General features: G+C 48.2%; 1 protein-coding gene across 1 annotated transcript in view; it reads right to left on the reverse strand.

Moving 5' to 3' along the window:
* The window catches only part of LOC142591515 (uncharacterized), a 35,176-nt gene extending 19,958 nt beyond the window's left edge, over window positions 1-15,218 (reverse strand). Inside the window, exons 1-4 of the mRNA XM_075703838.1 lie at window positions 14,986-15,218; window positions 13,936-14,521; window positions 8,498-8,800; window positions 2,727-3,056 (exon numbers count right to left, since the gene is read on the reverse strand). Of these exons, the coding sequence (XP_075559953.1) occupies window positions 2,727-3,056; window positions 8,498-8,800; window positions 13,936-14,521; window positions 14,986-15,218 (1,452 nt within the window). The remainder of the gene's footprint in view (window positions 1-2,726; window positions 3,057-8,497; window positions 8,801-13,935; window positions 14,522-14,985) is intronic.
* Between the last annotated feature and the right edge of the window lie 401 nt (window positions 15,219-15,619).

The following is a 15,619-nucleotide window of genomic DNA, read 5'->3' on the forward strand; positions in this document are numbered from 1 at the left end:
GCATGATTACGAGTGTATTGCGAAGATTGTATGATGACTGGTGTGACGACGATGGCATGGCGAGAGTCAAACGACGAAGCTGCAGTGATGACAATGTTACAACCACGATGGTCTCGCCGACGGCGGTGTGAAAACTAATAAAACACTAATAAAATGAAGACTGTGACGTCAATGGCGAGAAGACGACGGCAACATGAAATTAGGATGACAAAGCTTGTATGATGACAATGCAATGACCGCAACGGCATAACGACACTGCGTACCTAGAAGCCCAAATCATTAGAAAATTAGTCACTGTGTCAGAGTAAAAGGCGGGACAATGACGGCATGACGAGAGTCACATGACATAATGATCACGACGCCATCATGAGCACAAGCACATACATAGTGGCCCCTAATATTATATATCATGGGCCACTCAGACAACGTTGAAGCCGCGAGGACGACGGTATAAGCGACAGATGACGAAGCTAGAGTGGCATCGATAGCAAACACCACGACGGCAGGGAGTTTGCGGTGCAACAGGGACGTTTGAAAGTGAGTGCTTGACGGCAACGCAGTGACGACCTTAGCTTGACAAGGACTGCCAAATATTATGATTGAATGACGCCAGCCTAACTGCAATATAATGACAAATAAGAAATGACGACTACGGGTTGACGTTTCCGAATTGATGACGATGGTAAAACAACAGTGTAGCGACGACGGCATGAAGAGAATGGTATGACGGCGACTGCGTGACGATATCGTGACGATGATGTTATGACAAAAGTAGAAAGACGAAGCTAGTGTGGAGACAATGAAATGGCCACACGGCCTCACTACAAGGACATGACAACTAATGAATGACGACTGTAAACTGCGAAGGCGTGACGACGACGGAATGACGAGAGTCGGATGACAGCCTAAATGAGGATGCAGTGTCCATGATGGCATCCCGACCGAGAGCACATACCTAATGGTCAAAAAAGTTGGAGGACGCTTAAGCTTCGCCTTTAAGAGCGGAAAGCGATAGCATTCAAAGACCCCTTACTGTTTTTCGTGCTTCCCAGCAACCGCAGCGTATGTAACCGCAATGTTTACCGGGAAACGCTGGCGGTAAACGCTGTGCACGAGGAAAAGCTTGCTGCTAAAACGTGGCCTCTTGGGTGGGTCCATCTTCTGCTCTTGTTTCGCACTTTGATTATTTAAGTCAAAGAAGAGCTAATATAAAGGATATGCGCTGTCTATGTTTTTTTTTATTATTATTACATTTCTATGTCGGCTGCGTTCTCAAAATTCCGAGGAATAACTTTGCGTAAGGAATGATAGACAAGGGGTGAGCAACTTTGGTTGTAGAAGAGTGGTTGGATATGCGTGGTTCTGAATTCGCTTCGATTTTTTCTTTCTTTGCTGGAGCAACGTCCGACGCTGGGCGCGGGACGCCGACGCTGGATGGATAGACAGATGGGTGGATGGGCTCAAAACGCCTGAAGCAAGTTTTAACCCTCGTATTCAGAAATGCATCTTAACTTGAAGCCCATGCTTGACTTGCTCTAAGTGATGCCTGTCGTCAACGCACCAAAAGAAACGCATTGAGTGTGTTGGGCGCGTTCGCACCAGGCGTCATTTATATCAAGTCAAGTATGAGCTTCAAGTTAAGATGTGTTTCTGAACACGAGGGTAAGAGTGCTAATCGCATAATATTCGCTTTAGAGCTCATGACATTAGCTGGCACCGCTGTTGAGCGGAAAATTATAAGTGGCGGTGTATCCTGACAATATTCAGTACACACGATAGATAGTGGTCAAAGAGAGTTGCTCTGAAAGAAGACGGAGCTATCATTAAGCGATCTGACTTATCCATGGTGTGGTGTTGACTGTTCAATTGAATCACCCTGGCGATGTCTCCTGGAGTGTTTCGTAATAGGAACAATTTAGTAGTAGTATTGTGCGCTGAGTTGTGTATTGTATTGATTATGTAATTTTGTGTAATAAGCATCTTCGTTATTATACCTTGCATTTATGATGTAAAATTTTGATGCTTAAAATATGTTCTGGGGCAATTTGATATTACAATTTTTTTATTAGTCGTACTGTTGTACACGGCGTGCAAATTGGTTTAAAGTATAAAATACTCTTGAGTTGAAATGGGGTTATTTGTGGTTCACTGGCCTTCACGCGAGTGGACGAGTACCATGTGCTGATGTTGGTTAGCAGATTCGTATTCTGTCACGATGCAATGACCTGGCAGCTTTACGCACTCTAGAGCGCGCTGGATGCGCGCTTTACCTTCCGTTGGTCGAGATTGAGCGCGCGGAACGCATTCATGTGGTGCACTGACCACACCGCCCTCCGACTTACAGCGCTCCGCGGCGCTCTCGCCTTTACCGTGGCAGCACCAATGAGATGCGGCGGATTTCTCGCCAAACGCCTGCTACAACTTCTGTGGGTCGCTCGAAGCCTACTGCGGCACCCCAGCAGCAGTAGCCAGTGCTAGCGACTGCAGCACCGAGGCCTTCGTCTGCCGTGTTGGTTACTAGAAAAGTAGCGTTGAAGTGATTCACTATCCGCCCTTCAAAAAAAAATTGCTGTGGTGAGCAGCCAAACATTGAGCTGAGGTACGCGTTCTGTGAATTCGAGAAGGAACGGGCCCCCACATCGAATGCGAACCTAGTTCACTGTCGTAGCAAGCACTCTAATTTTCTACAAGTATGCCGACAAAGCACTTTAATTTTAACTACGCACCTCTAGACTAACGGCGACTCCGGGATGGCGCCGCAGCAAGTGTTGTGGCAAAACAACATATCCGAATGGAGTTTTGTCCTCATGTCGGCCAATGACGGTTGCACGATTGCTACCAAACCGTGCACCGTGGTCGCTGAGTAGGACCAGTGCGGTGTCATCGAAGGCGCTCCGTCGCTGAATGTCTCGCAGCAGCCCGTACACTGGCTCGTCCAGCACCAACAGGGCGTGATCGTTGCTGTGCGGCACGTCCGAGAGCCAGGCGTACGCGAACACAGGGATTCCGTGCCGAGCGTTCAGACTCAGCACGTCGGCCAGGTAATCGAGGAATACCTGCGACGAAAAATTCGTGGCCTCGTAGATTCCTACCTTCGGCCACGACCAAGTAACACATTGAGGCTACATACGGCCAAGGTTTACCCTTCCTCTATTGAAGCCAGGTCAGCTCTCTCCATTGGGCGTTCAGAGCGCGCTCCAAAGTATTAGGCTGTTCGGCGCCACATGTAGTAGCCCTTAGATTATCTGGCGAGAGGCTGGCAGCAAACTGTACAAGGGACGTATTAGTGTCTGTTGAACAGTGCTCAGGGGCGCTACTGCAGTATCTGTGATAATACCTTGACCTAGCAGCCATACAGGGCCGATTCCACATGGTATCACTGCATACCGGTACTTGTGCGTTTAATGCTTAGTGAAAGTCTTTTTTCGAAATTTTCGCATTCCAACGAGGGAGGCGTATGTGCGGGCCTTACACAAGGGAACACCTTACTCGTGTAAATAAGACCCTTGTAGAAGCGCGGTGCTCAAAGTAAACTATGAGTATCTTTATACAATTGAAAAATAAGAATGCTGGAAATCGAAAACATTAATGACAAAGGTACGTCTACTTAGCATCTAATGACTTTTTCTGAGACCTTTGCCCTCATTGGACACGTTTCTGCATAAATCACTGAATATGACATTGTTAAAAATATGAATAACAGGAACACTTTAATCAAATCCACAACACAGCACTGCGCACAGGTATAAACCCATAAGTTCACATTTGGATAACTTATGAGCGTGCAAACCTTTATGACATGAGCCCAGCTGACTCGTGAGCCTAACTTTGAAGATCCTAGAAAAGGAGGTTACCACTTTACACTCTTTTGACTGTTACCAAAGGTAACAGTCAACAGAGTCACTACGTAAGAAAATGTTGTTCTCAAAATAATTTCAAAGTTTAAGCTATTCCAAGCACTATGGAAGTGGGTAGCATGTCTTACACATAACTGGAATACCGACAATTATGTCTGTAGGAATCACTTAGAAAACAACTTCTCAAAGGAACGTTTAAAAACACCTTTTCCAGTTCATCCTATTCAATCCGGAGCTACTTTGATACATATCTTTAAACTACATAGGATTTTGTTTACTTTGTACAGACCTGCGGAAAACACTGGTTGTGGAGCAAGACTTATAGAATCAGTAGGGCTAGTGAAGCTAATAAGGTGAATTGAGCTAGTAGAGCAAGTAGGACTTTGAGTACTTTCGGTTAAGACAAATTAATCGCTGTTTTTCTCACTATTATTCTCCTCGGATGAATAAAAAAAGAACAAGCCTTCGCCGCTTCCTTTGATGGCCACACTATGAGAGGGAATGGCCAACTGTGTTTCAGTAGAGCTTCTGGAGTGACGAAGGTTTCTTGACACTGTCGTCTTCCCGCTCTAAAATCTCGCAGGAGTGACTGCGTTAGCAGGCGTTTGGTGTGTCGCGACACCACCAACCGCAACGCATGCGGATGAGCCCCTCGCCCTTTTAACAGCGCGTGGCTTAGCCGTCTGATATAAAAAGGGGATCCCGGTGGTTGTGCCAATGCTCAGCGTTCACAACTTTAAGGCCCCGTAGGCGAAGGCAACGCCTTTGACCTCGGCTTTACGTAGACACACTGCTGACTGAACCATATCGGCGGAATTCGGTAGTTGGCTATTCCCGTCCTCCTCTCGAATCTTTGTCTCACTTAAAATTTTTTTGTCTTCCCTTTTTCACTTCTGGTTTTCCAGGCAGCAAACAATAAGCTTTCGGAAGTAGACCAATTCTTTTCTTGCTTTAGGCCAACTCAGTTTGAGAGGGAAAGAAAAAGGACAGACAGATGACAAGATGAGCGCTATGAGCCAGTTTCAATATACCATATTTTGGTTATAGCAGCTATGTACAGCTACCTTTTTCGATTCCTTTTGGTAGCGTAGCGTCCCTTCGTTGAGATAAGTGGTGGCTGTCTGGTGTCGAATATAGATAAATATTTATGGCTTTGTCGTCCTTCCTCCATCTTGCTGATTGCTTTCAAATCAAAATAAAGCCAATGAACCTGGACGCGTGCTTCATTTCTTACTACTGCCGGATATGCCCAAGGGGCATGTAAGGAGACAACGCCGCCGCAGACTCCAGCGTCTGCCCAGTCCATAAAATGTGTTGCCGGGGCTGCGTCACCACACCCTTTGGCGACAGCAGCCAGAGCTGTTTCGCCTGCCCTGAAGAAGGGCCCATCGACCTCCGGGCTGGTAGGCTGCAAGCTTCCTCTCTTGAGGTAAGGCCTTTAAAACGAACACAAGAACGGACATCCAGCGAGTCAAAACATGCAATGCGCGTTACACCCAGTCAGGCGGCACACTGAGTGCCAAAGTACGACTGCAAGAAAAACAAGCCCCAAGTACCTCTGCAAGATATACAAGCCCCACATTAGGGTGCCCGAAAAGGGTCCTGTAAGCTAATCTACCGGAACCTGCTTCTTTTAGACACACAGCACAAACTTCTTCCTTGATATCGATACTCAAATATTTCAATGGAAGGCTAGAGTTCTTCTCCGGAACGTTGATGACGGCAATAAAGTATGAGATAGGTTAATCCAATGGTGCTGCGTGTTCAAGACACAACTCCTAAATCTACGCACACAATCCTTCTCCTCCCAAACACCAATTTAGGCAAAGACAAAGATGATGCTGTCGCGCCGTCTGTTGACGTAACAATCTTTGTATACAGGTGCGTAGCTTGTCAACATGTCGCCCTTTGATGCCCGTTGAGACAGTGTCTATTCGGGCAATCCTTTTCACTATTTTGGTAACTATATGCTCCATAATATTACCCCGAAATATACTCTCGAAAAAATAAACTTCTATAGCTTCGTTCTTTAGCTTCCCAAACCCTACATACTCGTGGGTAATATTACCGCTCACAACACGATGTGTGGAGACTCGCGATGCAACACGAGCGGTCGATTCGTAGAAAACGTCCTAGATCCAGTGCAGATGTCTATTCAATAAAGAGAAAACGTGTTACAATCTTTATAATAATTCATATTCAAGGACACACCTGTGAACTGGATCTGCTTCTTTCTTCTATGACTTAAAATAAAATGTAATAAAAATAGATTCGGAAGTGATCATTCTTCTGCAACATTAAACTTAGTAACACAACCTGACATTCCTCCGCGTGCCCTCGGTGGAAACCAGCCTCCGCCGATGGGAAACTTCTTATAGGGCGCTATCATCATCATCATCATACTGGTTATTTAGCCCTCGGCGATTGGTCAAATGTTTTCGGACTGCACCCGCTTCACCTGCCTGTCACGTGACGTCACAGAACCGCAAAAACTCACCGCGTCAAATTGACGTGCAAGCGTTAAAGATGCATTAATATGCCAAACACAACTGAATTTTCTTCTTAATAGCCACAGGTTACCCCGTTCCGAATGAAATAAAAGATGGCTGCCTCCCATCGCCCAGTCACGGGCTACTCGCACCTGCCGGAGAGCATGGGTTTATTTGCGTGTGATAAAACTTTTTGCGTGACCGTGTTACGTTTTCGAGTCCCTTCGACGCATTTACGACCTCTTTCTGCCAACTCTGCTGAGGATCCGTTTTAGCGTCATTCTTAAGCTTCCGTTGCATGCCGCCGCGATTGTCGTCGAGCCACCGCAAGCTAAGTAAGGGAAAGCGGACCAATCGCAGACGCCGACACCACCCTCTTTATCCGGCTATCGATTTTCAGCGCAGTGGCTCGGCCCTATGGAGTCCCTCTCTACTTGAGCGCGCTCCTCGCCTCTTGTGAGCCAATTAGATAACACAAGCCGCCCAGTGTAGGCGATGTTATTCGTTTTTCAAGCAAACAAAAGTTACCTCCTATAAAACAGGACAGCGTTTTATTGGTCTGTTCAGACAACCCTGCGGGTGACCGCCCGATGCTTGCGTCGGCGATTAGGCAAATTTGCCGTCAGGAGATTGGAATAAAAACACATCGGAATAGTTTTAAGTTATAGGGCCCCTGTGTTTTTGCGACCCTTCCGATGTCTGTCATTCTGTTTTCGGAATTGTTTTTTGTACCCCTGTCGCAGGGGCAATGTTAAGTGCACTTTCAGCGAGTGCACTTAGGCACTATAGTGTCATTCGCAGGCTGCGACACGGGAACGCTTAGTGACACCACAGAGCACACTTGTCGACAAGTCTGTTCGGCGAACTCGTTTCGCAGGAGCCATGTCTATAGCCTCGTTAGCCATAAGTAAAAAGTAAGTAAAGTAATATTCAAAGCAGAGTCAGGAGTAATTTTTATAACCATTATTTCTTTATTTCCTAAGATTACAAGGTCAAAAGGTTTGCCAAAAAATACAGAAATGCTACTCTCACGCTCAGGCTGTTCACGGCCCACGCCGAGTAATGGCCGAGCAGTTGTTTGGCCCAACGCCTCGTTTGGACTGGTACTGGTCAAGTCTTCTTGTCCTTGCCTTGGCTCGTGATGAATAATCTTATTATTAATGTGGCAATTAATTACTTCACTTGCACTTAAGCTGATCGTAAATGGTGTTTATAACAATACCAAACTCTTTTTGTGTAATCATTCTTAAGCTAACATGTGCTTTGCCTTGTGACTCCCGATCGTCACCGTCACCAATTCGAAAGAACACTTTTCTTTCTCGTTTAACAGCACGCCGCCAAAAACACTCAGGGCGCTGAAGTTCATTTGCTCTAAGTGCACTTTAATCGGCGCGTGTGACAGGGGTGTTAGCCCCCAAAATGACTGACACACTTGAAAATATGTCAATACGTTGTATACAATACCTCGGTGCCTTCGCATAAAAATCAAACAAAAATGGTTGCTTTCAATTAGCATAAATTAGCGCTCACGTTCCCAAACAGCTTTCTCGCACAGAAGGAAGCGTCGCCCTTCAGCGGTAATTTAAACAAAGCTGACGTGGTGATGTGGTTTTTCTTGCTTTACGGAGGCGTAGGAGGTGGGGGTATACACGTTGTAGTAGGCACGAGTGAATTAAATGAAACAAAAATGCCTTGGGCGTTGACCGCTGTTGGGCATGGGAAGTTTGATTCTTTCTTGCCTATTGCCGCAAGGATGAAGCCTAGCTTCTGGCCGCCGCTTCCACGAACTCCTTGCTTCGCATACAGCGGCGAACAGCCGCGGAAGGACACCACGGAGCAACGATGAAAGCATGAGCTACGCGTTAACTGATCCGTAGAGCCATCATTTTTGGTTTTCCCGTGCGTACGATAGGATGACGGATGGCACTTTGCTACAAGTCGATAAGTAAAACTTCAAATATGTGACGACAGCCATTGGAGAGAGAACAAAGAACGGCCGCCGGCACATCTGCAGGGTTGTACAACAACAGTAGAAGCAGCAGCAGCAGTGGTAGCAATAGCAGTGGTGGTGGCGGCGGCGGCATCACGAGCAGCATAACGCAAAGTCTTCGACGGCACGGCGAAAGATCGTCGATTCGAAATCAAACTGACCTGCGTCTTTAGGCGGGAGCCAGCGCAGTAGTTCTCGATGCCTCCGTTCTCTTCCATGGCGTGCACGACGGGCACGGGGTAATAGTCGGTGGGCGGCTTGCGGAAACCGCGGTAGTTTGGGTAGGCGAACAAACCGTAGCAAGGCATCTCTTCCAGAAAGAGGGTGGCGTAACCCTGCGATGAGTAGACGTCCCACAGGAGCGGCAAGTTGTCGAAAATGGTGTCGCGGAAGTGCCGTTTCACGTCGTCTGCAGGCTTTCCCGTCAACAGCGGTATCTGGTTGCCGAACGAGCTATCGCCCACCTGCAGAACCGTTGTGAAAAAAGCGAAACGATGGTAAATAATAATAAAAATATTTCATTATGTCTGGAAAACAATGTACATTCTACAGGCCTGCCATAGTGACTTTCGGCTTGACTGGCAGAGCCTGATCGACAGACAGCATACATACTTTTAACACGACAGCATTAAACAAGGTAGCACGTCTTGAAAACGTCGTATTATTGGATTCTATGTCTGAAACAAATTTTTGGCCAAATTGGACGCCCTAAAAACATCGCAAGCAGGATAGCTGAAAAACAAGTGGTGTATAAATTTGAAAAACGTTTTCATAAGACTTGCCGCATCTGTTCAATCAGCGTACCGGGTTTTCGATGACGCCGTTCTTGGCGGGAAATTGTCCATTATCAAGCGGCACTAGCCTTGTCAAGTACCCTGTTGTATTCGTCCTGTATTAGCATACGTTTGGCTAGGAAAAAAAAGCCTTTTGTGGGGTGCGAAACGCACACGGCGAGTAGGACTCGCAGGATCGGGAGGGAATGTGACAGCAGGAGTGGCTAACGTGTCAAAGTCCAAGTAGGCAGGCTTCAGACGGTCAACGGAGACCATACCTTCCCAACCGTTGACGAGCAGCTGGAAGTGTTAAGTGCACGCTTGAGTACGTCGAACGGGGGCCGTAAGGGAGGACGCAACGCGTCGTGGCGCAGCAAGACGTCTGTGAAGTTCTCAACGTAAGGGTTGAAGTATACGCGCCGCGAAGAACGACGTTGTTGCCGGGGCACCACCGGGCCCATAGCGCGCGTAGACGATAGGCGTAGTCTGAAACCTCAGCAGGTACGTCGGGCGAGTCGTCGAACAATTCTCCAGGGACTCGTAGGGTGGTGCCAAACGTAAGCTCGGCGGCGCTAGTGGAGGAGTCACAGCGAATAGCGGTGTGGATGCAAGGAAAGGAAGGCCCTCGATCCATGATGAAGCAAAAGTCGAAGCCATGAGTGAAGCCTTCAGTTAGCGGCGAAAACGATTGATGATCCAATTGGGTATCGGGTGATAAGAGTTAGTCGTGATGTGATCGACGCATAGTAGCCGATATAGATTGGCCAACCACGATTAGTCGAACTGGCGACCACGGTCAGTCGCAATGATGGAAAAGACACCGTAGTGGTTAATCCAGAGTGCAACGAGTGCTCGAGCTATCCACTCCGCCGTTATGTCCAGGAGTGGCGTCCTTTCAGGCCATCTGGTGAACCTGTCAATGAAGGTTAACAGGTAACGATAGTTCTCGCAGGGAAGAAGGGGGCCAACAATATCGACGTGCAGAGGGCAGAAGCTGGCATCCGGGGACGCGAATGTGCCAAGAGGAGTCGCAGTGTGGCGATGCACTTTGGACTGTTGGCAGTTGAGGCACGCGCGTGACCAGTGACGAACATCTACGTTGAAACTAGGCCACACATAACGAGAAGTTACGAGTCGCTGTGTTGCGCTGATGCCAGGATGAGCCAAAGAATGGAAAGCACTAAAGATGGTGGGATCGGCGAAGCACGTAAGGACGAGGACGTCCGGTCGACGTATCACAAACGAGGGGCGCACTGCAGTGAGGATGTAAGATATCTTCAAACATCAGAGAGATACCTCTAGTGCGAAGCAGCTGCAGTTCGGCGTCGACACTCTGGGCGGTAGCCATGGCCGTGAAGTCGATGACCAGTCGACCGTGGTCCATTGCATGGATGCCAGCGCGAGAAAGTGCGTCTGCAACGGCGCTCGACTTTCCAATAACGTAATGAATTTCGCTGGAAGGAAGGAAGGAAAAAGTGGAGAAGGAAAGGCAGGGAGGTTAACCAGTTTAGCTTACTCGTTTGCTACCCCACGCATGGGAGCGGGATGGGGGGATGAAAGGTGGGGAAAGGAGAGAGAGAGCACGTAGAATTTCGCTGTGGAATTCAGAAAAGTAGGCGAGCTGTGAGAGAGCGTAGGAGAGGCTGCTGGACGCTACGGCGGATGTAAGTGGTTTTAGTCATTGAGGACATAGAACGAGCGTCTCTAGAGAAAATGTCCAAAGGGCTTCACAGCTGAATAGATGGCGAGTATTTCTCGACTGAACGTGCTCTAGCGGCACTCAGAAGGCCCAAGCCTCTAGGAAAAGAAGGCAAGGGTATGCAAGCACTAGCCACAAACTGCTGCAAGACTGCACCGACAGTAGTGTCCGATGCATCAACGATGATATATGTACGGGCATCTTATTTGGGGTGGACGAGGAGTGTTGCACCGGCAATGGCTTCTTTGATGCCTCTAAACGCGCGGTCAGTGGTGTCGTTCTAGACCATGGGAGTATTCGGTGTTTCGAAGCCTTAGAGAAGGTCGTGTACAGGCTTTAGTATATTGGTGAAGCGAGGAGTAAACCGGCCGTAATTGTTCGCGAGGCCAAGAAATTCACGTAGGTGCCTGGTGGTGGATGGCTGAGAAAACTCAATGACGGCTGTGACGTGGGTCGGGAGTGGACCAATGTCGTGCGCGTTCACGCGATGCCGTGCGCGTTTACACGTAGCCTGAAAACGCCGGTGTGAGCTTACTCGACGCATTCGCCTGATCACGCACGCGACGCCGCGAAGCGCGTCTGTGTCGTCGAAACCTCCCTGCGACGTCGTAAGGCGGCACAAAGTAAAGCTCTGACATATTTCGCCGCAGAGAAGTCTGTCTCGCGCGTGCTGTTGAATGGAGTATACATCTATACGCCAGTTGGGCAAATTGTCAATCGGAATTAGCTCGTCAGTATACGGATGTGCGGCCACAGCTTCACTTTAGGCCACCCTTTTATGTGACACAGGGGTTGGATGGGGAGCCGCAATTCGCGATGTCGCTTGAGTAGCCAGGCGTATTGACCGTTTAGTTTGACGCCAGTTTTGGTTTGCATGTTCATGTTGAACGGCAGAGACTCGTAACTAGACTTTTACAGGAATTCCCCTTAACTTTTCATTATAGCTATTTATCGTAAAGTTCATAGCTAAGAAGACATTTGAGGTAATTTCTTTATTTGTGTATGCATTGCTGTGAAATTTTTCCGACTCATATCCGCCCGGGTAGATCATTCTTCTATAGTTGCCTGATTTGAATAAATGTTACGGTCCTTGTTAAAAAAGAAAATATGTTCCACGTAAAAACACCAGACACTGTATGAATGTGCTGCAAAACAGAAATAGGTTTGCCTGGCAACTACAAAAAAGTCACATTTGTAGCTGGCTTTTCCAGCCAACAGAAAAATGCACGAAATGCTGGCGCTTGAGAGTGGTCTCCTTGTTTTTCGCCCTTGAAATAAAATATTTCCGAAAGTCACAAAATGAAATGAAACAGAGCTATCAAGTTGAATGTTCCTCCTTCGAAACAAAAGCAGATATCAGAAAATTGTGAAGTGCAGTGAATTTTGATCGGTCGAAACGCACCAAATTGGTCGCTGACACATTTGCCTCAAATACAGAAAAACTTGGGAATGTCACTTTGGCAAAACAACGCAAGGGAATCACATATAGGCCCCCTCACCAGGCGATATAGCGAACTTTGGTTATACGCCGAAATTTCTTACGAGCTCTCTAGGGAGCGTTCTACCGCAACAATTTTTCAAATTGATTCATTAATTGCCGAGATAGAAATATTTCAGTGCCGCGAACCCGTTATTACAGGAGGCGAGCGTCACCATCAACGTTAAGCACTCTGCACTTGCCCGCGTCTAGCCTCAGCAAGCGAAATTCCTTCCCTGCGTTTTCCCTTACCGGAGCCAAAGGATCGCATGAGGAATACGTCACGGGCCTTTTTTTTTCTCTCGTTTTTGTTTTGCGGTGCATTTCCGCTGACGGTCTCTCAATGAGCTATTTAGTTTGTCTCGTTTCGCGCAGTGAGCGATTTTCCGCCATTTGCACGACAACACCTGACCAGCGGTATACGCCAAAGCTACACGAGCACTGAAGCAGACGCGAGCTGATCAAAAAACATGATCGTGCGATGGAACAAGGCAGAAAACGACAGTTTCGCTCTGTGCGCGCGTGACTGGACGACAGGGGAAAAAGCAAACGAAACGAAAGTAGATATCTCTTGCTACGGCACGAAGTAAGACAAACACACGCAGACATTCTGTTTCTAGGTTTTATTATATCTCTAAACTTTAAATTACATATTGAAGCAACGGATCAAACAAACACCTACTGCTGCCTTGAATAATTCTCAGTCACGTGTCACTACGAGCGACGTCACAGCACTGCCATGTACGTAGGTGCACTTGTACGATGTACGCAGACTATCCGCCTTGGAGCGCGGCGCCCACGAGGAGAAGGGCAAACGGAGTTCGGTTTGAAATTTTCGCTCTTTCCGCAGTACGCAGGAATGTAATGCTTAGAAGACGCGACCATCAGCGCGCATTGTATGCACTGCGCTTGCCAGCTCACAATTGCCAGACCTCTTGAGAGGCTCTTTAAGATGTCTTTGATAATATTCTTGTTCACCGCATTTGGCGCTCTAACCGATGCAATTTACAAAAATTCGATAGCTTATTGTTTCAGGGAGCCGAAAAATACTGGTTGGTATGCTTGAGCTTTCAAATTATCGGCAATTTCTGCACACTGTTTCCAACCACAAAGCAACACCCTGCTTCCACGAGCCGGTATACATTATTTAATAAAATTAACGTGTTTAGCTAATTTGCTTAATTTGTTAAGCGGTCGCCTATTGAGAGCATTGGTTGACCATAAGTACGCGTATAAGTAGGCAGGTCAACTTTGTCCAGCTAAACTGCGATGGTCAAAGAGCCACGGCATTGAGCAGGTATAGAGCACACTTGCGCAGCACACACCCAGTATGTAACGCACACTTCAATATAGTCATTTAACTGCGCTGCTAGCTTCCGACCCATTTGAGTTGCCTATCAATGGTACAGCTTCTTGCGAGCACGTCAGAGGCCAAATATTACGAGACAAAATCACTACCTGGAACTGGCGATACCACAAACAAAAATAAGCCTCACCTTTAACTAACCAATCCTCCTCACCTAACAACTAACCTCAGCTGACACTGTTTTTATGGCACCGACTGGTTGGCGTAAGACAATATCTCGCAATGGCAGGTTTTTGATAACCATAACTACGCACAAGCGACGAGAATCTGCAAACCATTCCTACCTTATTGTAACCAAGAAGTTCGAAGGCATTCAGCTCCTCCAAGAGTAGCCGCCGCGTTCGTTTCATATGACGATTGAAGTTCATCCGTGACGTCGAATCGATGCCTAGAACGAGCACGTTCACGAGGCCCTCTCTCCGCCTTGCGAGCCTTCTGTCGCTAATGTTCTTCAGTTGTGGAAGAAGGAAGTAGTCGGTGAAGAGCGTCTCTATGCCCGCCACGCACGTCACGGCTACGAATTCCTCGACCAAGTCTTTCCCGAAGACCATGGGTCGGCTGGGTCCCAGCTTGTAGCCCAAATCGTGGGGTACGCCCGAGGTCTCGTTTCTGAGCACCTCGCGGTACGCGCACACCGCGTGGGCCGCCGAGCCTGTGCCGTAGTACTCGGCGAGGCGGGTTGCGTTCAAATAGAGGGCGCTGCCACGGCGGTAGACGACGGTCGCACGGCGACCCGGGCAGCGCCAGTGCAGGCTCACGTCAGTCTGGTTGGTGTGGCGAATGGTCTGGTGGAAAGACGGGTAAAGCGGCATCGCGCAACCAGGCGTGTCGAAGAGGCTGCCGATGGGTGTCACCAAGCGGGAGTGGTGCCTGGGGGATTTAGCGACGTAGCGGGTGAAGAGCCAGAGGAAGAATGGACAAAGCAGGGCGATGAGCCAGGTTAAAATGGATTGGCCACGACAGCGGCGCATTGCATTCCCCCTTCACTGTTCTTGATGATGACACTCAAAAGCATTAGCGCAAGCCCCACTATAAGTGCACTTGGCCAAAAACCAGGGGGCATGAGGTCGTTTTTCAGTAACGTGCGTTCGTAGTACACTCTGTACGGAAATAATAACATCAATAGTTCAATAGTAATAATAGTAACATTGCTACGGAACAGTATTTGCGAGCAGTGTGAAGACGACGACGTCGATTAGAGGCTAGGGTAGGCTGTTGCCTTTTGGCCAAGTGCGGTGTATTTCATTGTATTTTATTGTAAATATACTTGTATGTAGCTTTTCGTGTGCGTCTTCCTACGTAACATATCTGCTGTAGGTGCACGTTCCCTGTACCTCGCCACGGAGCTTCCCAGTGGTTGGTACGTCGAGCCTTCCTTCGTGGCTCCCGGCGGCGACAACTCGACGCCGCGGCTCCGACAGCCGCTGCCACTTCGACGACCTACATCAGTCTCCCCACTTCCCGTGATCCTGGCGTATTCTCGGGGCAAAGACGGGGAAGACGTCGATGACTGGATAAGCCTGTAGGAACACGTCAGCAGCAATAACCGGTGGGGCCCTACTATCATGCTCGCTAACGTTGTCTTTTACCTCGGTGGCACACCTCGAGTTTGGTTTCGGACGCACGAAGATGAGCTCACCAGTTGGGATTCACTTAAGCAAAAGCTTCGAGACTTGTTCGGAAACCCCTACTCTCACCAACCTGCCGCGCAGAAGGCGCTTTCCGGCCGTGTGCGGATGTCAACAGAGCCCTATGTCACGTACAATGGTGACGTCTTGGCTCTCTGCCGCAAAGTTGACGCACACATGACTGAGTCAGACAAGGTTTCCCACATCCTCAAAGGCATTGCCGATGACGCTTTCAACTTGCTCATTTGCAACAACGTGGCGACGGTGGATGCAGTTATAAAAGAATGCCGCCGCCTGGAACTCGCTAAAAGCCGCCGTATTGATCAGCAGTTTGGCCGTC

Source organism: Dermacentor variabilis, chromosome 8, assembly GCF_050947875.1.
Source record: "Dermacentor variabilis isolate Ectoservices chromosome 8, ASM5094787v1, whole genome shotgun sequence".
In the NCBI taxonomy this organism is placed as follows: Eukaryota; Metazoa; Arthropoda; class Arachnida; order Ixodida; family Ixodidae; genus Dermacentor; species Dermacentor variabilis.